General features: G+C 40.6%; 1 protein-coding gene and 1 long non-coding RNA gene across 4 annotated transcripts in view; one reads left to right on the top strand and one right to left on the bottom strand.

Annotated features, from left to right (window-relative positions):
• Positions 1-26,004, bottom strand: part of LOC122560168 (calcium/calmodulin-dependent protein kinase type IV) — a 163,190-nt gene that overhangs the window by 134,776 nt on the left and 2,410 nt on the right. The window contains exon 1 of one of the 3 annotated variants that reach the window (XM_043710542.2): positions 18,227-18,929. The exons of 1 other annotated variant lie outside the window; for it this stretch is intronic. In XM_043710542.2, the coding sequence (XP_043566477.1) occupies positions 18,227-18,342 (116 nt within the window). In that variant the 5' untranslated portion in view covers positions 18,343-18,929. Of the gene's footprint in view, positions 1-18,226; positions 18,930-26,004 lie in introns of those variants that run through there. One more of the 3 variants, XM_043710525.2, reaches the window with a different exon arrangement.
• LOC122560181 (uncharacterized) overlaps positions 19,477-26,004 on the top strand; it is a 52,096-nt gene continuing 45,568 nt past the window's right edge. The window contains exon 1 of the long non-coding RNA XR_015760858.1: positions 19,477-19,933. This is a non-coding gene — a long non-coding RNA (uncharacterized LOC122560181). The remainder of the gene's footprint in view (positions 19,934-26,004) is intronic.

Raw genomic sequence — 26,004 nt, forward strand, 5'->3', positions numbered from 1 at the left:
ATGGAGGGTTCATCAAAGAAAACTTTTGTTGGTTACTTTCAGAGGACCACTTATCTCATGTCCAGAAACCAATTAAGTGGACTGAAATGACTGAAATTTGGAACACTGTTCTTAGGCAGCAAACAAAAGTTACAGCACTTTGACCCAATTATGAAGACCTACTGATCATCATTTTCAGAGTTTGATGGTACCGCATTAAAGTCTTTTCTGTCTGTGGGAAGTACACTTAGAACTTTAAATATATTACACCTAGACTTCTCACAACTTCAAGAAAAATGGTAAACATAAAATTTGAACCTTGATATGTCTGGATCCCAATCGGTAATCCATATCAAGTAAAGAATGGGAATAATGTCTCTATCTTAGCAGATTCTCAAGGGAATGGTTTCTGGGAACTGCAGAGCCGTATCCATAATAGTGAGGACACATGGGTGCCCTTTGTTTTGATGAGAATTCTCTGTAACTCTCAGATGCCTTGTTCACCTCCCATGCACTCGCAGCAGTGTTTATACTTGGCCTCACAACTAAAGTCAGAGCTACAACTTGGTCTGTTGTACTCTCAGTCAAGGCTCCTTTCTTTTCAAAGAACGTGCTTACCCCAACAGTTCCTATGAGTTTACCTTACAAGTTCCAGCAACCTACAGGAAGGTGGCCTGACCCTGTGGGGAACAGGACTTGCTGAGACCATATCTGGAGCACTATGTACGATTTTGGTCTCTTTATCCAAAGAATGATATTCTTGTTATTGAAAATGTGCAAAAAAGATTTGCCGACTGCTTCTTTGAATGGCAGGACTGATGTATGAAGAGAGACTGGACCAATTAGGACCACATTCAATAGAATTTAGAAGACTGAGGGGGAAGATCTCATAGAAACATTTAAAATTCTAACAGGTCTAGATAGGTAAAACATAAGAAAGATGTTCCTGTTGGTCAGGAAGCCCAGAACCACGGGTCAGAGTCTGAGTTATTTTTCCCATCTGAAAACCAAGCAATCACCAAACAAAATACAGTTTCAACAAACAAGCCAAAACAGCTAACCAGCTGATTTCTATGAAGCTAGTCCATGCAATTAACCATGGGGGAGGTTATTTAGGTGAAATTTCTTCATCCAATGAGCAGTGAGGCTGTGGAATTCTCTGCCACGGAAAGCAGTTGAGGCCAAAACATTTAATGCTATCAAGAAGAAATTATACGTAGTTCTTAGGGCTAACAGGATCAAAGGATATAGGGAGAAAGTGAGAACAATACTGGATGATCAGCCATGATCATATTGAATGGCAGAGAAGGCTCAAAGGGTCGAATGGCCCAGTTCTACTATTTTCTATGTTTCAAGTTATGGCCATGGAAACACTTCGGCTTTCAGATGTCTTTTTTACCCTCAGCTCCTTCCTTTCTTGCGTGAAGAGATCACAGGATTCACACCAGGAATGACCCAATTTTATATTTGACTGAGATGGGAGAAGCACACACTCTTATTCCAGTCACACCATTCCACAGGTCACAACATAGCTAATTATATGCTTTCTCTGTATTAGTCTGAAAATAAAGAGATCCATCAACCAGGTTTATTCAGTAAACTCAAATTATATGTTTTTATTGAGCTATGTCTCTTGATTAAACTAAAAAATATAAGCCATAAGTTTTAAGTTAGCCTGGAGCAGTGTTTTGTAGAGGAATAAGACAGTGCTATTTTCTGGGTCTGTACACTGAAAGAGCAAAAATGGCCTTTAGTTGAGTGATATGCTCTTCCTGTTGGATGTGGGAGTTCAGGGAGAGTTTACAGGTTACTGAAGATTATATCCTCAATAAGTGCCGTTAGTTGTGAATCCTATTAGATCGAATGGGTCGGTTGGAAAGACAGTTAGAGACAATGAGGAATTTACAAGAGAAAGGGGATGTGATGGATGGCAGCTTTAGGAAGGGAGAGAAGTTGCACATACAGTCACATAGGTGGGTTGAGTCCAGGAAAGGTAAGAGAGGTAGAGAGGTAGTACAGGAGTCTTCTGAAGTTTATCCCCATTTCAAACAATTTGGAAAATGTAGGGGGTGACTGGCGCTAAGGCAATGAGCGGTACATCGGGTTTCAAGAGATCAATTGTGTTAGGGGACTCTCTAGTCTAAGGCACAGACAGATGTTTCTGTGGCCAGCAGCGAAAAGACAGAATGATGTGTTGCCCCCCTGGTGCCAGGATCAAGGATGTCTCAGAGAGAGTGCAGAATGTTCTCAAGGGGGAAGAGGGACCAGCAGATCATTGTACACATTGCAACCAATGACATAGCAAGGGAAAAGGATGAGATTCTGAAGGGAGAATACAGACGGTTAGGCAGGAATTTAAAAAGGAGATCCTCAAGAGTAGTAACATCTGGATTACTCCCGGTGCTACGAGCTAGTGAGGGTAAGAATAGGAAAATAGAGCAGATGAGTGCATGGCTGAGGAGCTGGTGTATGGGAGAAGGATTCACATTTTTGGATCACTGGAATCTCTTCTGGGGTAGAAGTGACTTGTACAAGAAAGACAGATTGCACCTGAATTAGAAGGGGACTAATATACTGGCAGGGAAATTTGCTAGAACTGTTCAGGGTGGGGGGATGGAACCCAAGGAGATAGTGAGGAAAGAGATCAATTTGAGACTGGTACAGTTGAGAATAGAAGCAAGTCAAACAGTCAGGGCAGGCAGGGACAAAGCAGAGAGCAAGGTAGAACTGATGAATTAAACTGTATTTATTTTCAATGCAAGAGGCCTAATAGGGAAGGCAGATGAACTCAGGGCATGGTTAGGAACATGGGACTGGGATATCGTAGCAATTACAGAAACGTGGCTCAGGGATGGACACGACTGGCAGCCTAATGTTTCAGAATACAAATGCTACAGGAAGGACAGAGAGGGAGGCAAGAAAGGAGGGGGAGTGGTGTTTTTGTACTGTACTGAGGGAGGATATTCCCGGAAATAAATCCAGGGAGATTATTTGGGTGGAACTGAGAAATATGAAACGGATGATCATCTTATTGGGATGATAATATAAACCCCCTAATAGTGAGAGGGAAATTGAGAAACAAATTTGTAAGGAGATCTCAGTTATCTGTAAGAATAATAGGGTGGTTGTGGTAGGGGATTTTAACTTTCCAAACACAGACTGGGACTGCCATAATGTTAAGGATTTGGATGGAGGGAAATTTGTTAAGTGTGTACAAAAAAATGTTCTGATTCAATATGTGGATGTACCTACTAGAGAAGGTGCAAAACTTGACCTACTCTTGGGAAATAAGGCAGGGCAAGTGATTGAGGTGTCAGTGGGGGAGCATTTTGGGGTCAGCGACCATAGCTCTATAAGTTTTAAAATAATGATGGAAAAGAATAGACCAGATCTAAAAGCTGAAGTTCTAAAGTGGAGGAAGGCTAATTTTAATGGTATTAGGCAAGAACATTCAAAAGCTGATTGGGTGCAGATGTTCGCAAGTAAAGGGACGACTAGAAAAAGGGAAGCCTTTAGAAATGAGATAACAAGAGTCCAGATACAGTATATTCCTGTTAGGGTAAAAGGAAAGGCTGGTAGGTAGAAGGAATGCTGGATGACTAAAGAAATTGTGGGTTTGGTTAAGAAAAGGAAGCATATGTCAGGTATAGACAAGATAGATCAAATGAATTCTTAGAAGAGTATAAAGGCAGTAGAAGTATACTTAAGAGGGAAATCAGGAGGGCAAAAATGGGACATGAGATAGCTTTGGCAAATAGAGTTAAAGAAAATCCAAAGAGTTTTTAGAAATACATTAAGGACAAAAGGGTAACTAGGGAGAGAACAGGGCCCCTTGAGATCAGCAAGGCGGCCTTTGTATGGAGCCACAGGAGATGGGGGAGATACTAAATTAGTATTTTAAGAAGAACAAAGAACAAAGAAAATTTACAGCTCAGGAAAAGGCCCTTCAGCCCTCCAAGCCTGAGCCAATCCAAATCCACTGTCATCAGTGTTTATTGAGGAAAAGTACATGGAAGATACAGAATGTAGGGGGATAGATGGTGACGTCGTGAAAAATGTCCTTATTACAGAGGAGGAATTGCTGGATGCCTTAAAACATGTAAAAGTGGATAAATCACCAGGACCTGATCAGGTGTACACCAGAACTCTGTGGAAAGCTAGGGAAGTGATTGCTAGGCCTCTTGCTGAGATATTAGATTAGATTAGATTACATTACAGTGTTGAAACAGGCCCTTCGGCCCAACAAGTCCACACCGACCCGCCGAAGCACAACCCACCCATACCCCTACATTTACTCCTTACCTAACACTACGGGCAATTTAGCATGGCCAATTCACCTGACCTGTACATCTTTGGACTGTGGGAGGAAACCGGAGCACCCAGAGGAAACCCACGCAGACACAGGGAGAACGTGCAAACTCCACACAGTCAGTCGCCTGAGGCGGGAATTGTATCATCGATAGTCACAGGTGAGGTGCCGGAAGACTGGAGATTAGCTAATGTGATGCCACTGTTTAAGAAGGTAAGGACAAGCTAAGGAACTACAGACCAGTGAGCCTGACGTCGGTGGTGGGCAAGTTGTTGGAGGGAATCCTGAGGGACAGGATGTACATGTATTGGAAAGGCAAGGACTGATTAGGGATAGTCAACATGGCTTTGTGCGTGGGAAATCATGTCGCACAAACTTGATTGTTACTTATTCAAAAAACTCAAAGAGGATTGATGAGAGCAGGCATGATCTATATGGACTTCTGTAAGGCGTTCGATAAGGTTCGCCATGGGAGACTGGTTTGCAAGGTTAGATCTCACGGAATACAGGGAGAACTAGCTATTTGGATTCAGAACTGGTTCAAATGTAGAAGACAGAGGGTGGTAGTGAAGGGTTGTTTTTCAGACTGGAAGTCTGTTACCAGTGAAATGCCACATGGATTGGTGCTGGGTCCACTACTAAGTGGTATAGTTATTAAGTTTGTAGATGACACCAAAATTGGATGTGTAGTGGACAGTGAAGAAGGTTACCTCAGATTATAACGGGATCATGATCAAGTGGGCCAATGGGCTGAGAAGTGGCAAATTAAGTTTAATTTAGATAAAAGTGAGGTGCTGCATTTTGGGAAAGCAAATCTTAGCAGGACTTATACACTTAGTGGTAAGGTCCTAGGGAGCGTTGCTGAACAAAGAGACCTTGGAGTGTAGGTTCATAGCTCCTTCATAGTACAGGTGCAGATAGATAAGATAGTGAAGAAGGCATTTGGTATGCTTTCCTTTATTGGTCAGAGTACTGAGTTGAGAGGTCATGTTGCAGCTATACAGGACATTGGTTAGGCCACTGTTGGAATATTGCGTGCAATTCTGGTCTCCTTATCAGAAAGATGTTCTGAAACTTCAAAGGGTTCAGAAAAGATTTATAAGGATGTTGCCAGGATTGGAGGATTTGTGCTATAGGGAGAGGTTGAATAGGCTAGGGCTGTTTTCCTTGGAGCATCGGGGGCTGAGGGGTGACTTTTTTGAGGTTTATAAAATCATGAGGGGCATGTATAGGATAAATAGACAAAGTCTCTTCCCTGGGGAGGGGGAGTCCAGAACTAGAGGGCTGAGAGGGTTGAGAGGGAAAAGACAAAAGAGAGAACTATGGGGCAACCTTTTCATGCAGAGGGTGGTACGTATATGGAATGAGCTGCCAGAGGAAGTGGTAGAGGCTAGTACAATTGCAACATTTAAAATGCATTTGGATGAGTATATGAACAGGAAGGGTTTGGAGGGATATGGGGCGGGTCCTGGCAGGTCGAACTAGATTGGGTTGGGATATCTGGTCAGCGTGGACAAGTTGGACTGAAGGTCTGTTTCCGTGCTGTACATCTCTACGACTCTAAATGATTGAATATGTTTTATTTTATATTAAATCAACAAAAATACAAAACTGATAAACTCATACACAATGTAACATGAAAATATCTTGAAACACAAACATATATCTTTACACGCACACACCAGGTAAAGTGGATAAGAAATTTCTCTCAACAGAAGTTCACCTTGGGGGGTGAAAAACCTTTTGTTCAATAACAGTTCTTGAAAGCAATAAAGTGTTGAATGTTAAGATGGCTGTTTATTCTGGCACACACAGACCAGGTCACTAGACATATCAGTCGCCTCTGGGGTCTTGGCAGATGCAGCTTGATCAGGAAGCAAAGTATCAAGAAATCTTCGTGATGCACTTCACAAGGACAATGAGGATTCACAAGGGACTTTTGAAACAACAAAGAGACAAGTTGGGTAATCTTTCCTCAACAGGAGATTTTTTGCCCCCATTTGAGAACCAAGTAATCTCCAAACAAAATACTGCATCATTACACAAGCCAAAACAGCCAACCCCAATGCTCCAGCTGATTTCTACAAAGCGATTACATGCAATTGGCTTCTGTGGAATCCGTGAAATTCATTCCCCACAGCGTGGCCATTGAGTAGATTTCAAGGGGAGATAGACAGATTTTTAATGAGTAACAGGTTAAGTGGTTATGGGGAGCAGGTAGGAAAATGGAGTTGAGGTCAAAATGAGATCAGCTATAATCCTATTGAAGGATGGAACAGGCTTGAGAACTAAATTGCCTAGTTCTTATGCTCTTGTATTAGCAGAGGTCATGTGATTTCCCAGAAATGTGTTTTTGAAGTCATAGAGTCCTACAGCACGGACACAGGCTCTATGGCCTAAATTGGTCGATGCTGACCAAAATGCCCACCTACACTAACCCCATTTCTCTGCACTTAGCCCATATCCTTCTAAACCTTTCCTATCCATGTACTTATCCAAATGCCTTTTAAACGTTGTTAATGCACCCACCTCAACAACTCCCAATGGCAGTCAATTCCATGTGCGTACCACCCTCTATGCAAAAAGTCTGTTGCTCAGATTCTCTTTTATTCTTTTCCCTCTAACCTTAAACTGATGCCCTCTAGTCCTTGATTCCCCAACCCTGGGGAAAAAGACGAGTGAATTCACCCTATCCATGTCTCTCATGATCTTATACACTTCTATAAGATACCCCCTCAGATTCCTATGCTCTAAAGTAAAAGGTCCTAGCTTGTCCAACTTCTCCCTATAATTCGGACTGTTGAGTCCTGGCAACATCCTTGAAAATTTCTACTGCACTTTTTCCAGTTTAATAACATCCTTCCTATAATAAGGCGACCAAAATGGAACACAATACTCCAAGTGCGACCTCACCAAAGTCCTGTACAATTGTAACATAACTTCCCAACTTCTATACTTAGTGCCCTGACTGATGAAGGCCAGTTTGCCAAAAGCCTTTTTTACTGCCCTGTCTACCTGTGACTCCACTTTCAAAGGACCGTGCACCTGAACTCTAAGGTCTCTCTGTTTCACTACACACCTTAAGGCCCTACTATTCACCATGTAACTCCTACTTTGATTTGACTTTCCAAAATGCAAGACCTCACACTTATCTATATTAAACTCCATTTGCCACTTCTCAGCCTACTCACCTTCTGTGATTTCTGACAACTTTCCTCACTGTCAACAATACTGCCTATTTTGTAGTGTCATCTGCAAACTTGCTAATTATGCCTTATACATTCCCATCCTAATCATTGATATAAACAGCAAAAGTCTTTTTTTAAAAGTTCCTTTTATTGAATAGAACTTGAAATAAAAGAATTTTTCACAATTGTTCAAACTCAAGTCATCAAACAAAAACCTTAATATGAGGCCTTCAACAGATATTCATTGCAAATTTGTCAATTCATAATTTACAACTGATTACTGAGAAACAACTGTCTAGATTGCGTACTGCTGTCACTTAAACCAGATGTAAAGAGCTAGCAAGACCTCAAAGGTGGTAGTCTCTGGATTACTCCCATATTAAAAACTGGTGAACATAAAAAGAAATTAACTAGAAGAGATGAATGAATGGCTGGGAAGTCGGTACACAAATGAGAGATTCAGATTGCTGGAACACTGGAGCTACTTTCATGTGGCTATATGATGCTCTGGTCTTAAGAGAGAACTAACTCAAAAAAAAGGGCAGGACTGTGTACTAATTATTCCTGGATACAGCATGCTCAGGAAAGTTAGAGAATGGAAGAAAGGAGGTGGGCTAACAAAACTGATTCAAAAGAAAATATAATGATGAAAAGCTAGGTGTCCTAGAGGAGTCAATGGAAGAATCAATGAGGTTAAAACTAAGAAACAAAAGAGATAGTATACTACTGGAGTATTCTAATAGCCACCATCTAGTAGAAAATATGCAAAGCGACAAATTTGTCAGGAAATCTTGGGAGATATGCATAATCTATAGGTAGTTATAATGGGTAATAAATTATCCTAATATTGACTGGGATAGTAATAGTATAAAGGGTAGAGAGGGGGAAGAGTTTATGAATTGCCTCAGGAGAAATTTCAAGATCAGTATGCTTCTCACCAAAGAGGGAGAAAGCGCTGATGGATCTGATTATGAGAAAAGATGTGTGTCAAGTGGATCAAATGTCAAAAGAGCAGAACATAAAGGATCGTGATCATACGAAGATGGACAAGGAGAAATCCAAAGGGGGAATTAATTAAATGTGGGTGAGTTCAGTAGGGAGAATGAATTTGGTTCAGGTAAGTTGGAATCAAAATTAACAAGCAAAACTTTAAATGAAGAATGGACTGTGTTCAAGTTTGAATGTTTAGGTACACTTCCCACCAAAGAAACAGGTAGGACGTGCAAATCCAGAGCTTCCTGAACGATGATAGAGGTAGCAAGAAAAATGAGAGAAAGCATCAGTATCGTATATGGTAAATGACAGCAGGGTAACATAATTGAAAATCAGTCTGAATATAGAAAGTTCAGAAGGCAAGTGAATATAAAAAAAAGAAAAACAGAGCATGAGACGAGACTAGCAATGAGCATAAAAAGGAATCCTTCCATAGATACATAAATAATAAAAAGTTGGTAAAAGGAAAAATGGGGACAATTCTGCAACAAAAAGGGAATTTATGCATGGAGACATTGGCACAGATGAGATAATAATACTTTGTATCTGTCAAGGAGGAAGGTGTTGTCCAAGTTTTAGTGAAAAATGTGTAAGTTGAGACCCTGGATAGGCTAAAAGTAGGTGAAGAGGAGGTCTTAGGCTAGCTGTTGTTACATTTTGTAAGTCACTAGGACTGGAGATAATACATTCAAAAAACTGAGTAAAATAAGTGTGAGAATTGAGAAGGCACTGACCATAACCTTCCACTCCTTCTCAGAAACAGAGATGGTGCCAGAGGCCTCAAGGATTACAAACGTATAACAAAGAGTGTAAGGACAAGCCTAATAACACAGGCCTGTCAATTTAACTTCGGAAGTGATAAAGCTTTGAGAAACGATTTGGACAAAATTAAATTACTTCACAAAATGAGGATTAATTAAGGAAAGTCAGCACGAACCTGTTACAGGCAAGTTGTACTTAACTAATTCCCTTCAGTAGTTTTTTTTCATGAGGTACATGGACTCCAGCAGTTTAAGAGGACAGCTCACCACCACCTTCTCAAGGGCAACTAGGAACAAGCAATAAACAGTGGCCCAGCCAGTGTTATCCATATCCCACAAATGAATTTTAAAGAGTTAACAAGGTAGTGAGAAGATGATCATATAGTTGACAGGGTCTTCCAAAAGGTATTTCATAATATGACATAGAACAGGCTTAGCAGCAAACTGAAGCCCATGGAATAATTGGGTGAGCACATGTGAGAGTAAAAGTGTAGGAACTGAGTCAAACACAATTAAAGGCCAGTAAATCATAATGGCAAAGGAATGCTTAGTTGAGGGAAAAGGAAAACATACCAGAAGACAAAATTTCCATCCCACCAGCCTCCACATGCAAAGGATCATGCTCCACCATTTTCACCACCTCCAGCAAGATGCCACAATGAACACATCTTCCCCTACCATCCAATATCAGCATTCTGTAGGGACTGTTCCTTGATGGTACCTTGGGCCATTCATCAATCATCTTAAAAAACGTGTTCCATTCCCAGAGCACATTCCATGCAATCACAGAAAATACAATAGCTGCCCGCCCCTTTATCTCCTTCCTATTTCTCATCCAAGGCCTCAAATATTGCCATGAGCTGAATCATTGATTTATTTGTACCCATTTCAATTTAGTATACCGTGTTTTCTGTTCTAATATCATCTCCTAAATATTAAGAGGACCAAATGCAAACTGGGAGCTCACTTGCAAAACACCTCCATTCAGAACATAAGCATGAGCCCAATTTTCTGGTTAGTTACCATTTCAATTCACCACTTTGCTCCCATTCACATTTGTGTCCTCAACCCGTAACACTGTTCCAAAGAAGCTCACTGCAAGCTTGAGACACATAACCTCATCTTCAGATTGGGCACATGGCAGCCTTCTGGGCTCAGCACTGAATTCAACGATTTCAGAGATTGAACTCTATCCTCCACTTTGAATGTGTATTTTGCCATTTGCCGGTCTTAAATGCGCTTTTGCTTTTGGATAGAGATATTCATTATTCTGTCTTTCACACTTACTCTAAATAGATTTTTTGATCCTTTAGTACAACTCTTACCGGTGTCTTTTCCTCTCATTCCATGTGTCTTCTGACATTTAATCCCTTCCAACTCCTACCCTATCTCAAACATACCCTGTTGTTCTTTCCCACACTAGCTTGGAACCCATCACATTCCTACCTTCCTTCAGTTCTTAAGAAGGATCACATTTGACTCAAAACTTCTCCTTCCACAAATGCTGCCAGATTTAGTGAGTTTTTACAGTGCTTTGTTTTTCTGCAGATTTCCAGCATCTGCAATACTTTGCTTGTGTTTTATGCAATTATTTTTCAAATTTTGTGAAAAGATTAATTCCCTGACAAACATCAATGGCAAATGTTCTCACATGCTGACTGAATCAACCTAGACAGTGTGCTGATCTGGATCAGAGATGATTCATCTACATAAGAACTTCCAAGAAATAGCCATGTTAACATGAAGCAGGTTTCTCCCCGTCTCTAATGGTACACTATTCCTTTCAGTGTTGTACATGTTCCACCCACCTTCAATGATAAGAGTTTGAATTAAAGCATCAATAAGTGAAACAGAGCATATGTACGCTTGCACAATAGTTGTTTTGGTAACCAACTGAAAATTTTCTACCACTTTAGATGAGTTATGAGAGGCAGAACACAAGCACTTAAAAGCATACTACTATTTAAAATTAAAATGGCTAAGAACATTGCACAGTAGGATGATAATTGCACTACTTGTCATGTAATGCAGCATTGAGAGAAATCATTGCCCAAATGGATCATGTTTCAACTATCTTACCAATATCTCTTTATGTAAGCCTTTACTCTCTCACACGGATGAGAGTTTCTGTCAACTATTTATTATTCCATTTTGATTGCAATTTAGTCCAGCTATATTAAAGCAACATTATACTGGTGAAGAAAAAATAATTCTTCAGTTGTTGAAGTGGCAAATGAGCCTGGTTTACTCTGTTCACCATTGTGGAAATGGAGAATGGCTGTCAAGATAATAAGAATGGTTTGGAAGGGTCTGTTTCCATGCTGTACATCTCTATGACTCTATGACTCTCCTGTGGTTATATCCATCTCAAACAAGTATGCTGCTTTAGATACAGTAGGGGGTGATGGTCTCTCAAGGGAATATAGCACTGACAGCCAGGTTTCTGGCACCTGGTCTGGCTCTACTGTTATGGAGGGAATGCAGGGATTGTGTATGCAGGAGGTATATTTGGAAGCGAATCCTATCAGAATACATGAATACGTTGAAGCGGCAGTTAGAGGCAATGAGGAATTTACAGGATCTAGCAATTCCTGGATGGCAATTGTAGGAAGATAGAAAAGCCACAAATACAGTCAGATTGATGCGTTACCATTAAGAAAGGTAGGAGAGGTGGGCAAGAAATGCAGGAGGTCCTAGGGAGTGTTGCTGAACAAAGAGACCTTGGAGTGCAGGTTCATAGCTCCTTGAAAGCGGAGTCGCAGGTAGATAGGATAGTGAAGAAAGCGTTTGGTATGCTTTCCTTTATTGGTCAGAGTATTGAGTACAGGAGTTGGGAGGTCATGTTGTAGCTGTACAGGACATTGGTTAGGCCACTGTTGGAATATTGCGTGCAATTCTGGTCTCCTTCCTATCGGAAAGATGTTGTGAAACTTGAAAGGGTTCAGAAAAGATTTACAAGGATGTTGCCAGGGTTGGAGGATTTGAGCTATAGGGAGAGGCTGAATAGGCTGGGGCGGTTTTCCCTGGAGCGTCGGAGGCTGAGGGGTGACCTTATAGAGGTTTACAAAATTATGAGGGGCATGGATAGAGTAAATAGGCAAAGTCTTTTCCCTGGAGCGGGGAGTCCAGAACTAGAGGGCATAGATTTAGGGTGAGAGGGGAAAGATATAAAAGAGACCTAAGGGGCAACTTTTTCACATAGAGGGTGGTACGGGTATGGAATGAGCTGCCAGAGGAAGTGGTGGAGGCTGATACAATTGGAACACTTATGAGGCATTTGGATGGGTATATGAATAGGAAGGGTTTGGAAGTATATGGGCCGGGTGCTGGCAAGTGGGACGAGATTGGGTTGGGATATCTGGTCGGCATGGATGGGTTGGACCAAAGGGTCTGTTTCTATGCTGTACATCTCTATGACTCTATGACTCTCCTGTGGTTATATCCATCTCAAACAAGTATGCTGCTTTGGATACAGTAGGGGGTGATGGTCTCTCAAGGGAATATAGCACTGACAGCCAGGTTTCTGGCACCTGGTCTGGCTCTACTGTTATGGGGGGAATGTCAGGTTCCAAGTGATCGATTGTGATTGGGGACTTTCTAGTCAGGGCACAGACACATGTTCTGTAGCTGACAGCGAGACATCAGAATAGTGTGTGGCCTCCCTGGTGTTAGGGTCAAGGATGTCTTGGACAGAGTGCAGAATATTCTCAAAAGGAACAAGGACCAGCAGAAGGTCATTGTACACATTAGTACAAATGGCTTGGAGGAAAAATGGACGAGTTTCACCAGAGAGAATATAGGAAATTAGGCAGGAGCCGAAAAAGTAGGTCCTCAAGAGTAGAAATATCTGGATTACTCCTGGTGCCATGTGCTAGTGAGAGTTGGAGTAAAAGGATAGAGCAGATGAATGCATGGCTGAGGAGTTCGTGCATTGGCAGAGATTCATATTTTTGGATCATTGGGATCTATTCTGGGGTAGAAGAGACCTGTATAAGAAGGATGGTTGCACTTAAATTGGACCAATATCCTGATGGGCAGATTTGCTAATGCAACTCATGAGGCTTTAAACTATTAAGTAGGGAGGGCCCCAAAGAGGTAGTAAGAAAAGCAATACGTCTGAGGCTGGTACTGTAGCAAGTTAAATAGTTAAAGCAAGCAAAATTGGCTTCAAGATAGGAGACAGGAAAGAGTTGCTTTTTGGATTGGAGGCCTGTGACCAGTGGTGTGTCGCAAGGATTCGTGCTGGGTCCACTCCTTGTCATCATTTATATAAATGTTTTGGATGTGACTGTAGGAGGTATGGTTAGTGAATTTGCAGATGACACCAAAATTGATGGTATATTGAATAGTGAAGGCTATTCCATAGTTCAAGTGAATCTTGATCAGATGGGCCAATAGGCTGAGAAGTGGCAGATGTAGTTTAATTTAGATAAATGATAGGTGTCACATTTTGGTCAGGCAAATCAGGGCAGGACTTATACAGTTAAAGGTAGGGCCCGGGGGAGTGTTGCCAAACAAAGAAACCTAGGGTTGCAGATGAATAGTTCCTTGAAAATGGAGTCGCAGATAAACAGGATGGTGAAGAGGGTGCTTGTCTTCATTGGTCAGTGCATTGTGTATATGAGTTGGGATGTCATGTTACAGCTATACAGAACATTGGTGAGGCCACTTTTAGAACACTGCATTCAATTCTTGTCTTGCTGCTATAAGAATGATATTGTTAAACATGAAGGGTTGAGAAAAGACTTAAGCATGTTGCTGGGATTGGAGAGTTTGAGCTATAGGAAGAGGCTGATAAGGCTGGGGCCTTACTCTCTAGAGCATTGGTCATTGAGGGGTGACCTTATAGAAGTTTATAAAATCATGAGGGACATATCCAAGGTCTTTCCCTCAGGGTAGAGGAGTGCAAACCTTGAGGGCATACGTTTAAGGCAAGAGGGGAAAGATTTAAAAGGAATCGAAGGAGCAATTTCTTTTCACTCAGAGGGTGGTGTGTGTATGGAATGCGCTACCAGAGGAGATGATGGAGGATGGTACGATTACAACATTTAAAAGACATCTGGATTGGTATGTGAATAGGAAGGGTTTAGAGGGATTTGGGCCACGTGGAGGCAAATGAGATTAGATCAGTTTAGGATATTTGGTCAGCATGGACGAGTTGGACCGAAAGGCCTGTTTCCATGCTGTATAACTCTATGACTCTATAAGAGGACTACCTAGTACAGGACAAGATGGTGGTGTAGTGGTAATGTCATTAGACTAACGATCCAAAGATCCACATTCTGGGGGCTTGGGTTTAAACCCTAACAAGGTAGCTGATGAGATTGAAAAATAGTTAAATAAATCGTGTTGAAATCTAGTTTCAGAATTTATGACCATGAAATGACACTGTAAAATATCTGGTTTACTGATTATTTGGGAAGGAAATTTGCTCTCCTTACATGCTTTATATCCACCTTAATGAGACCAATCCTTAATCACCCTTTAAAATGGTCTAGCTAGCCGCTTACTTCAAGGACAATCAAGGTTGGACAACATGTGGCCTTGTTGATGACACCCAAAATCTTTTTTTTAAAATAGAATTAAGTGGTAAGATTAAAATTAAGTGACAAGTTAGATGACTGATGGGTTGAAAGAATATGTGCTGTTTTGCTCTAAATATATCATTATAAAAAAATCATATACATCTAAGATAGAAGTGTAACTTCACTGACTTCCCAGCAATTGTCACATTAGACAAGAATGCTGTCAGAGCATTAGTATTATCTTGTTGTAGATGGCATCATCACATGCTTCTTTAAAAAGAAACTGATCAGCCCAGGGCTTAAGCACCCTATGTAGCCTTGTAACAAGGTTATTGGCCCATATACTTTTAGCAGAGAAAAAAATTATTTTGTAAGGTTGAGTGCCTTTAAGAACTATGTTTCTCTCGGAGTCTATTTCTGATCAAGCACCTAGCTTCCATAAATGATCAAGAGACCAAGCTGTTTAGGAGTTAAACAATAGAATAGCAAAGCATAATCAAGAATCTAATTATAGGGGTGGGTAGATTATGACTGTGACTCAGTCTCAAGATTTTTAGTTTTCAGAACAATTTAACTGTAGACCATGGGACATCTCCTTCCCACAGGATCCATTTTGAATTTAATGTCCTAGCTCAAAGAGTTTATCCTCTTCTTGACTGAAGGATTCTTATCAAAGAGTTCGACGTCTGGGGTGGTTATGCTGAGAACTGAAAGAGACAGAGTTTTACGTGTAAGACTCCACAGTTACTAGAATATTAGAATTAGGAGAGTTTTGATCTAAAGTATCTAGGCTTAAGGTGATGGCATTACACATGTTGAACTGGCAGTCTACAAGAGTGGGACTTTTGGAAGAAATTTGAAGGGACAACCTTGACGGAAGAAAGTAGAAGGTCCTAGCAATCTCAACCAATATACAAATCTTTAGAGCAGATTCAGACAAGTAGCTAATCTTCCAAATTTTGTTAAGTATCTGACTTGGGTTTTAGAGGTTATATAAAAAAGGGTGTAGAAGACAATTTAAGAAGTTTAGTTTAGAACATAAATAATTGTCTTCTATATATTTTTCATTTAAGATATAGTGTATTTAGGATATTTACATTCTTTGACTTTTGTTTAGTTAACGCCTTTTGACATAAGCATCATACTTTTATTCTTTTAGTAAATACCTGAATTTTCAGATTCTAAAATAACATACACAGATGCATTGGCGGTTCCAACTATGCCAAATTGTGTATATGAAAATTAATCCTAAAAAAAACTATAAGGATAATGTTGCAGAGGAATTATGGGGTAGTGTCAACATTTAAGGGTTAATACCTAAAAAAATGAGCTATAGAAATATAACAATTGCATATTTTAATGGAAGGCTTGTTTAAAGCCAGTTACTGACCAAATTAAATTCTGTAGCTTAAACACCAGCCTGAATAATTATTAAATTTTCTTCACCAACTGAAAATAATTAAGTTGTAGAGAAAAATTGAGGATTTTTCTATGATATTATGTTGGCTGAATTATTTTACCTATTATGAACAGTTATAGCTCAATTTAATACACATGCTATGCAATGGTAGTCTTCCAGGAACTAGAAAAATGTGTGTGGGTAGCATTGGTGTAGGCACTGTGGTTATAGTGTCAAGCTTGAATGTAAAGCTCTTCAAAGTTAATGAGATGTATTTTTGCATCCTGAGACAAAATCGCTGAATGTGACTGGCTGACAAGAGCTTGCATGGAAATACATTTTTACAGTTTCTGCTAATTGACTGATGTGCAACAGCCTACAGTAAGTGATGTCAGAGGACAGCTGAACTGAACCTTTGCCCTTGAATGTCACATAATTCTACATAAATACTGAGGATTTTATATATGCTGGAACATCTAATCCTACACATTTAGCAGAAACCCCCAGATATGCAATTCTGGAACAAATTAACAACCAATGTCAGCAGATAGCTGGAACAATGCTAGCTGGAACAAATGCAATTTTTTAGAATTTTAATTTTACTTTTGTTTTGTTGTACTTTATTTTTATCTACAGATTTATTTGCCATAGATTTGCCATCAGTCAAGTTCTTCAACTGTAGTCACCTTCCAGGAACCCCAATCCCACTATATTGATAGCCTTTGTTAGGATTGGATATCTGGTTGAAAGGTAACAACAATTATGGTATCTTATTCTTAGCAGGGAATTCGTGAACAGAGGTCTAAAGACCCAAGCACAGTACTCTTTCTTTAGCAACAGAATGCTCTCCCAATCCTCTCCCTCAATTATCTTTCCCTCACTCCCGCTTGAATTTACTGCAGTTTCAATACAGTGAGTACTCTGCTAATACTGTAATTTCTCCTCACATTAGAACTGTGGCAGTGAGTTTCTACATGATGCGTATATTCAATATCCACATTTGCATTTTCTAACAAAAATGCTTGATAATGGTCGAAAAGTTGGAAACCCCACCAATTATTACTTTCAGTATCCCCCAAGACCGTCGTAACATATCAAAAGCGGCATATCTTCACATATGGAACATCAATCCTGCATGAAACTGTACTTTACTTTTACCACTTGAACCATTTCTCGTGATCAAAAATAAGCATCCAACGATCTTGGTCGCAAATTATTGGAATAAAGTATCAGGAACCAAACAGACCAAAACGCAGAAAATGGACAAACTGCTCTTCCATTTGACCACCGTTTAATTAAGTTTGAATGCCTACTTTAATGTCCTGTAATAAACATGGGACATGGATAACTACCAATATGCTTCTTAAAAAAATTAGAAACCACTATTCTGATTTGAAGTTAATTTTGTTTCAATATGAATTCTTAAGTTTGCGAAAGTTTTAATTAGGAAAACAATGTTATTGCAACAAGAGAATAACAGAAAAAAATTCCTTCATGTGGGTTTCGCGTCTTTATACAATACTAAACTTCAATAAGCCTCCTGGGTTTCTTCTAAAAAAATCCTAATCGCATGTATGAAATAGAACAACGATAACCCACACGACATGATATCTTACAAAACAGTTATATCGCTGAGAAATATATACTGCATGGAATGGAAGCAATTCCGATATGGTCTTAAGATGACGAATGACCAATGAAGTAATAATTTAGTTATTCAAATAGTCGAGGCCTCAAGTGCTCCTTTGGCAAACATTTTCCTATCAAAATCATTTCAAATATTAGTCTGCAACACTTCAGAATAACCCACGACTATTTATTCATTTTGGCTTTCAAAACTGCAGACACAGAATCCATCTGGTAGTAGGATAACCGATGCCAGAATATATCACCCTTAGAATCGTTTTGATTTTAATTCTAATATAAATCAGAAGGTTGATCATTTTCAAGCTCAGCTAATGTTATCTTGTACTAACACTGCCAACAAAACAAACTGGGTTTGCAAGTGTCATTTTGAGCGAATAATCATATTGAAATGGGTTGATGGAAAGTGGAATTGACTGCAGACATACCGTCCCAGTTCGGCTTCGATCTCATAGTAATCTTCTAGGGCGCTTTCTTTGTTAGAGCCGTCGATCCAGTAATCACAGTTCGATACCGATCTGGCAACTTGAAACATCGTGGCCATCTGCCAGAACACACTGACCAGTGAAGCGGAGGAGCAGGCAGCGTGATGGCCGCAGCAACCTACACTCCCTCTGTACACGGAGAGAAGCTCTTTTCCTGTTCAAGACTATGATTAAGAAAAGTAACGCGAGTTGGACAAAATTAAAAATAAAACAAGCGATAAGAAAAAGATCCCCAAACTTGTTGAAGCTGCAGCTCCGAGTGGGCGCGATTTCAACGGGTTACTGAAGCACACAGCCACCTGCCTGTGGAATAACCGCCGTACCGTAGTACATTGAGAAAACTCGCCGCTGTCAACTTTACCGTGCAGTTTGTGTATCTGTCAAGGGATATTCTTTAGAAGGGTCACTGGACCTGAAATTTTAACTCTGCTTTCCGCCACAGATGCTGCTAGACCTGCTGAGTTTTTCCAGTAATTTCTGATTTCCAATATCTGCAGTTCTTTAGGGTTTTTTTAGGGTACGTGGGCGGTTCACTAACCCTGACTCTCGCACGTGTGAGCCCGGTGGAGCGGAATAGGGTCGTATTTTAAATAATGAAATCGGGCTGTCTCGCGCTGCACTCTGGTGCAGGGTGCGCGAGGGCAACAGGAGCTGTGAAAACACCGAGAATGTTCGAGGGGTAACCGGCCGCTCAGCACGGGACGGGTGTGGGGATGTGAAATGCACCTCCAACTGTTCCTGCGGCCTGTCCAGTCTCAAATCCCTGACCTCCAAGTAGGCTTCATTTTGTAAATTGAATAGTTGCTGTATTCAGTTGTCACCTCATCATCCATGTGATGGCTCATGTGCCTACAGTGGTTGTGTCCCTACTCTGAACCAGTGCAGTCCCAGGTTCTAAGTTCCACCTGCTTTTAGGGGTATGTAATAACATCTCAGAACAGGTTCATTTGAAAACAAATCAATCCATGTAATATACCTGCAAAGTACTACCTTATCATTTAATGGGAAAACTGTTTTTATGATAGGTACGTGGAATAGCACCTGAATTGTGGTTTGTAGCAGGAAGCGAAGGGGATTTTGGTAACATTGGTTAATCACAGAAATGTTGAATCATGAGATATTATGGTAGAAGAGGCCTTTGCCCCATCCTGCCTTGGTTGGTTCTTAAAAAAAAACAATGAGTCAATTTCCCCTGCAATTCCAGCCACAGTGTTGCAACTGTCTCCTCTTCAAATAATTATCCAATTCCATTTTTAAAGTTGGTGTTCAATCTGCCCTGCCACCCATTCAAGCGACGGAATCTGCGGTTTCAAAGCTTGGATATTTTTTGAGATAGACCTTATTGGAAAGGGAAACTGAAAAGAGAAAGTGAAAGCAGTCTCATCCTCCCAGGTGCTAAGGTGCTTTAGTTGTGGCTCACCAGCCCCCTAACACTGGCAGTAGATACATTTGAACACTACAACCTGCAAAGATCCCTGCAAGCCACTCACCATCCTGACTTGGAAATACATCACTGTTCCCTCAGTGTCTTTGGGTCAAAATCCTAGAATTCCCTCTTGAACAGCAGTGTGGATCTACCTACAGCAGATGGTCTGGGCAGTTCAAGAGACAGTTCATTACCACCTTCTCAAAGGCAACTATGGACAGAGAGTAAGTGAATTTCAGTAGTTGTTGATGATTCCAGTGGTGCAGTACAGGTAGCTTTAGGAATGCACTAAAAGTAAACAATGATATCATTGCTGCAACAATTTTTATGACTTGGAGATAATATTGATGGATCCACACCATTCATGCCAAGTTGAGGAAGTTCTGTAGATGTGTGCCAGTTTTGGTGAGGACTATACTTGGAGAACTTGGGTGAATTGTGTGCTTGATGTCAGTGTGAGGATCTAGTTAGTTCCAGAAGAGAAGCTGGAATCTTTTGTAGGGAAGAAAATGTTTTGAAAGACTTTGTGACTAATATTGGTGACATGTAGACTTAGTATCTGCTATTTAATGTGTAATTTATTGTTTATAATTGACCATAAAAACCTGCCAGTTAATTCATGTTCAATTTGCATTCATTCTGAATTTTTACTAAGGTAGGATTTTAGTTAAAATAGTACTTAATGTTTGCCTTGTTTCACTCATATATAATACAACTGGAATGTGGGCAAATATTCCCAATTCATTATCATTCCAGATGGAATACCCTCAAATAACCCATGCTTCTGGGAGATTAACTAGTTCTCTTTTTTTTAAACTCAGCCCCACTCTCAGTTGGTTGCAACGAGGTTAATTTGAAAAGAGATTCATTTGTTGTGGACATCTTTGCCCACACCAAGTATATATATGTTTTAGATGAGCCAAATTAACTAGACTTTCTTGAGTTAAAGGAAAATTAAGTTTATTAGCTACTAAAACATGAGAAAAGATAACAAGACATGACACATATGTACACAGATTAGAAATAAGAGGTCAGTCCAAAGTTTATAAGGGGAGAAAACAGTACAAACCAGTCTTTGATTTGTCTATGATGAATTGATTGTAAAACATTACAGTTATTAAGTGGATGATGCCAGTAGCATTGACTTTGGTAATTAGGCGGCCATTTGGAGATGTTTAGTTCTACAATTCACTGAAAGGAATTTATCTAACTTCCTTCAACAAAGCCTTTGCTGATGATTTGTTTTCAGCTCTCAGTGAGATAATTTATTTCTTTTTTCCTGTATACAGATTTTTCTAGTGGAATTTCTTAGATGTGTCCCTTTACAGCACACTTTAGCACAGTAGAACCTGAACCACTGGCTCGCACGTTATCGCAACAACTCTTTGGCACATTAGCAAACATAAACCAGGGGTTGCAATTAGTTTTTAACTGCTTTTCTTGTGTATTCTTGGAAGTGTAGAATACAAATATGTCATTTGGCCAAAATTGCTAACTTTCAGCTCTTGTTATTGTCTGGAGTTCCCTTAACACTCTTCAAATGCAGCATTCCATGGTTCCTTCTTAAGACTCTGTGTAATATATGCTGATTAGGAACTGATAATTTCTAATTCTAAAACTTTTCTCTCTCTATAAGGATTACACTGCAGATTTCTTCTTGTAGCTTCAAGCTAGGCAAATCGTCCTACTAGTTTTAACTCCTGATCTGATCTGAAACTCATGAATTCCTACATATTCTGCATGGTGAATAGTCGAGTTGAAGTTTTCTCTTCTTTAGGTGCAGGGCTTTGCTAATTCTGTATTTTCTTACTCATTACCTCTTAGCTTGTTGTGGACCACAAAAGTCTGAACTGTAGCACTCGGTCTGTAATATGCCTCGGGTATAAGGGAAAACCTGTCATCATATTTTTTCCCATGGTGATAGGAAAAACATTCGTTTTTGCATCTAAGTAGAAATGTTAATTAGTTATCTCTGACTCCAACTCTCCTGCTATCTTAGAAGTAAACATAGAGTTACATCACAACTGTTTACAACTTAATATCAATACCATCTCCCTCAGACTGGGAGATGAGGGACTGCACATTATATAATCAATACTCACTGGCATTGTTTCCAAAGGTAATAGCATCCAATCCCTCTCATAGAGTCAGTACAGAAGCTGACCCTTTGGTCCAACTCGTCCGTGCCGGCCAGATACCCTAACCTAATCTAGTCCCATTTGCCAGCATATCCCTCTAATCCCTTCCTATTCATGTACCCATCCAGATGCCATTTAAATGCTGTAATTGTACCAGCCTCCACCACTTCCTCTAGAAACTCATTCCATACATGCATCATCCTCTGCGTGAAACAGTTGCCCTTAGCTCCCTTTTATATCTTTCCCCTCTCACTCTGCACCTATGCCCTCTCGTTCAGGACTCACTCACCCCAGGGAAAAGATCTTGTCTATTTATCCTATCCATGCCCCTCGTGATTCAGAAAAAAAAACCCTGCGTTTCTTTTGATCTTTAACACTTAAACCACAAAATGCTCTTCCTAAGCCATGTGGCAAATCATGGAATCTTCAGTTGTCCCCAGTGAGCATGGACGGAAAGTGTACTGACAAACTGCATTTCAGAGCTGGAGTTGCAGGTGAATTTGCTGTGGAGCATTCATGATGCTGAGCAAGTCATGATAGCACATTAAGTGAGGTGTGATGTTGCAGGTGCAGATTAAACAGGCAGAAAGGGCACCGGTGACCTCCAGGCAGAGTAGACGAAGGCAAATAGTGCAGGAATGCCCTGTGGTCATCTCCCTTTCTAACAGCTGTACCGTTTTGGATGCTGTGGGGGGAGGGGGGGGGGGGGGGGATGATTATTCGGGGGAAAACAGTTGCAGCCACATTCATGGCAATATGGAATATGGTTGGGTCTACTGCCCAAGAGGAGAGAAAACAGAATTGCAGTGTATGGAATTCAATTGTAAGGAGAGCAGACACAGCCAGAAAAGTGACTCCAGGATGATATGTTGCCTTCCAGTGCCAGGATCAGCGATATCACCGAATGGTTACAGGGCATTCTGAAGCAGGAGGGCAAATAGACAGAGATTGTAATTAAGGCCAACAACATAGTAAGTAAAAGGATGAGGTCTGGAAAGCTTTATTTATAGGGAGCTGGAAAGTAGATTAAAGAGCAGGGCTCTTCCAGTGCCACATGCAAGTGACTATAGGAGTAGGAGGTCAATCCAAATAAATGTGTGGCTAGACAGATAGTGCAGGAGGGAGGGCTTTAGATTTCTCAGACATTGGGACCATGTTTGGGTATAATTGGACTTGTACAAGGCAGATGTGTTGCACCTGAATTGGAATGGGACCAGCATTCTTACGGAGATATTTGCTAATGCTGTTGGGGATGGCTTAAATAAACTTAGCAGCTGGGTGGGATCCAGAGAGAATATTCAGCAGGGGAAGATGAATTAGAAATGACAGTAAGTGAATTAGGGAAAGCATTGACGTTATTGGCTAGTTAAGGCACAAGGGAGTTTAGCAAACTTGGATGGTATTTATTTTTTAAGTATTTACAAGTATGACGAACAGCAAGTGAGTTGAGAGCACAAATTAAAACATGGAAGTGTGATGTCATTGCTGTCACTGAGATTTGGTTGAGAGAGGGGCAGGACATAAGCTCAATACTCCAAGATGTAGAGACTTCAGGCAAGACAAGGAAGGAGGTAAAAGCGAAATAGTTGTAATTTTGATAAGGGTATCAATTATAGCAGCAAGGAGGGATAACATCTTAGAAGGCTCCTCAAATGAAGCCATATGAGTAAACTTAAAAATCACACATTGCTGGGAATGTAAAGTGGGCCCCCTTACAGTCCAAGAGAAACAGAAGAGCAGATATGTCAGCAAATTTTATGAAAGTGTAAAAGTAATGGAGCAGTGATTATAGGGGATTTCAACTTGCCCATCATTAACCAGGGTAGTCATTTTGTGAAAGATATGAAGAGGGCAGAATTCTTAAAATGCATCCAGGACAGCTTTTTAAGCCAGTACATAGAAAGGATGACCCTGAACTTAATTTTAAGTAATAAAGATGGACGAGTGGTTGAAGTATTAATGGGAGAGCATTTTGTAGACAGTGATCATAATTCAGTTTGATTCAAGATTGCAATGGACGTGGTCAAGGATGGGTCTGAAATCAAAGTTCTCAACTAGGGAAGGCTAATTTTAATAAGGCCAGATATGATTTGACCAAAGTGGCATGGGAGCAGATTATGTTCAGGCTGCCCATGACTGGGTGGCATAAAATGGCTGTGGCTACAGTAGTTATAGCATGTGAGAAAATACTTGCTAAGATAGTCTCCACAAGTTGAACAGGTCTGTCTTAAATGAGATAGAATGTCAGCTGGCAAATGTTATCCATTGTGAAAAGCTTCAAGGAGACAGGTAAGAAAGTCTGTGAAAATGTCATGACTGGGGCTGGACCGCCAGCCTGACCATCTCTTTAAGACACTGTACAAGAGACCCAATCACAGAAAGACAACCCAGCATCACTGACCAGTAGTATCAAAGAGGTAGCATGTGCGCTGTTTTAACTGTACACAATCGGAAGTTTTAGTGTGTCAAACAAAAAGCAAAATCTGAAGCTATAACAAAGTTACACCAAAATTAAGTTGTATCTGAATCTACCACTGGACTCAGACCCTCATTAGAAAATATGAAATCTAACAATTTGGTGCTGCGAGCAGGGTCACTGGAGGAATAAAGGACTAAGTCACCGACAGCAGACCTATGCCAGCCCCTGAAGATAAGAACTCCTCCTTTTAAAAGTTCTTGGTTGTTTATCTAAATTCGGCCAGTCCTCCATGCAATTTAGAAATTTTCTGGGTGGTATGCAACCCAAGGTCCCCTAAAAGACGCCTAACTTGGCAGAGAAAATAATACCCCTGGCCCCAGGAGAGAAAATAATATCTCTGCGCCCACCCCTCCAAATGACTAGCTTATGACACAAGAGTCATTGAAACTTATAGTCATAAGAAATAATGGAAAAGAATCAAGAACTCCCCACAACAGCTAAGGATGGGCATGCCCTACCTGATATATTGGAAGATAAAATTTTACAGAACTTGAAGGAATATACAGAACAACAATTTGACCTACCTAAAACCTCTGTGGAAATCGAGCAAAAGTACAGTACAGTGGTGCCTGGATGATAATAAAAAGACCTTGCGAAAGATCACACGAATGAAAGAGAAAGAACAATTGAGGTGGTTCATCATTCTAGTGGGACAGATCCAACAATGGAAGGAGATAATACGGAAGTCAAGTCATGACAATGAAGAAACAGGGCTAAAATGACAACTAACAGCTGTCTGTAAGGAATTAGAACATACCAAAATGAGCCAGGAAGAATAGGAAAAAACCTGACAAAAGAATCCAGATCCCCAGCCAACCACTCCTAACCCTAGTATCCTGGAGCCCTGTATAAGACCACTCTACTCCTCGCTAACCCAGTTGTAGAGCGAAATACAAGAGAGCTGAATCTTCCACTGACTCCAGTGATGATGATGGGCTCTGTTTAGGCCCCTTATGGACCAACCACCACAAAACCTGGTGACACCAAAAACTGAAGAAGGGGAATACAAATGGGCCGACTAGTACAGACACAACCCCACACCGCCAAAGATGGTGGACAAATGGTCCAAAGAACTACTTCCCCCACAAAAGGAGAGGTTCAAAGATCTAGGAACAACTGGAAAGACTGAAGGAGATCTATAGTCTGCACTCATTAGATGGAGTACCGATACTAAATGTCATGGTCCCTAGCAGCACAGACCGATGGCTTACTCAAAAAGTCAGGGATGCCTTAGGAGAAAGAGACAAAGGTTAGAAAAGGGATGGGAGGTCATCCAAAACTGCCTCAGGGAGTTTAATCCAGTCAAGACCAACTGGGGAAAGATAACTGCTTGTCAACAAAAATGTACTGAAGGTGTGTTAGAATACAATGTGCAGTTTATGAGAGTCTGGCTAGAACATTTGGGATTGACTGACAGGGACCATGAAGATGTAGACCAGAGTCATTTAGGTCCCCTAAAGGCCACTTTTGTGGTCGGACGAAAGCCTGAAATAGTCAAAATGTTGAAGGTATTAAAACCAGACTGGGAATGGATGGGAACTACATACAGTGAACTGGTAGAACAGTCCAATTGTCAGGATAGAGACATGGGAACAAAGGATGATGCAAGTCACTGGAGGAGGATACACAGCAAAAGGGGAATCAATGACCCAGCAAATGTTACTATTGTGGGAAAAAG

Source organism: Chiloscyllium plagiosum, unplaced genomic scaffold (assembly GCF_037043375.1).
Source record: "Chiloscyllium plagiosum isolate Xiang-an unplaced genomic scaffold, Cpla_swu_hap1 HiC_scaffold_2, whole genome shotgun sequence".
In the NCBI taxonomy this organism is placed as follows: Eukaryota; Metazoa; Chordata; class Chondrichthyes; order Orectolobiformes; family Hemiscylliidae; genus Chiloscyllium; species Chiloscyllium plagiosum.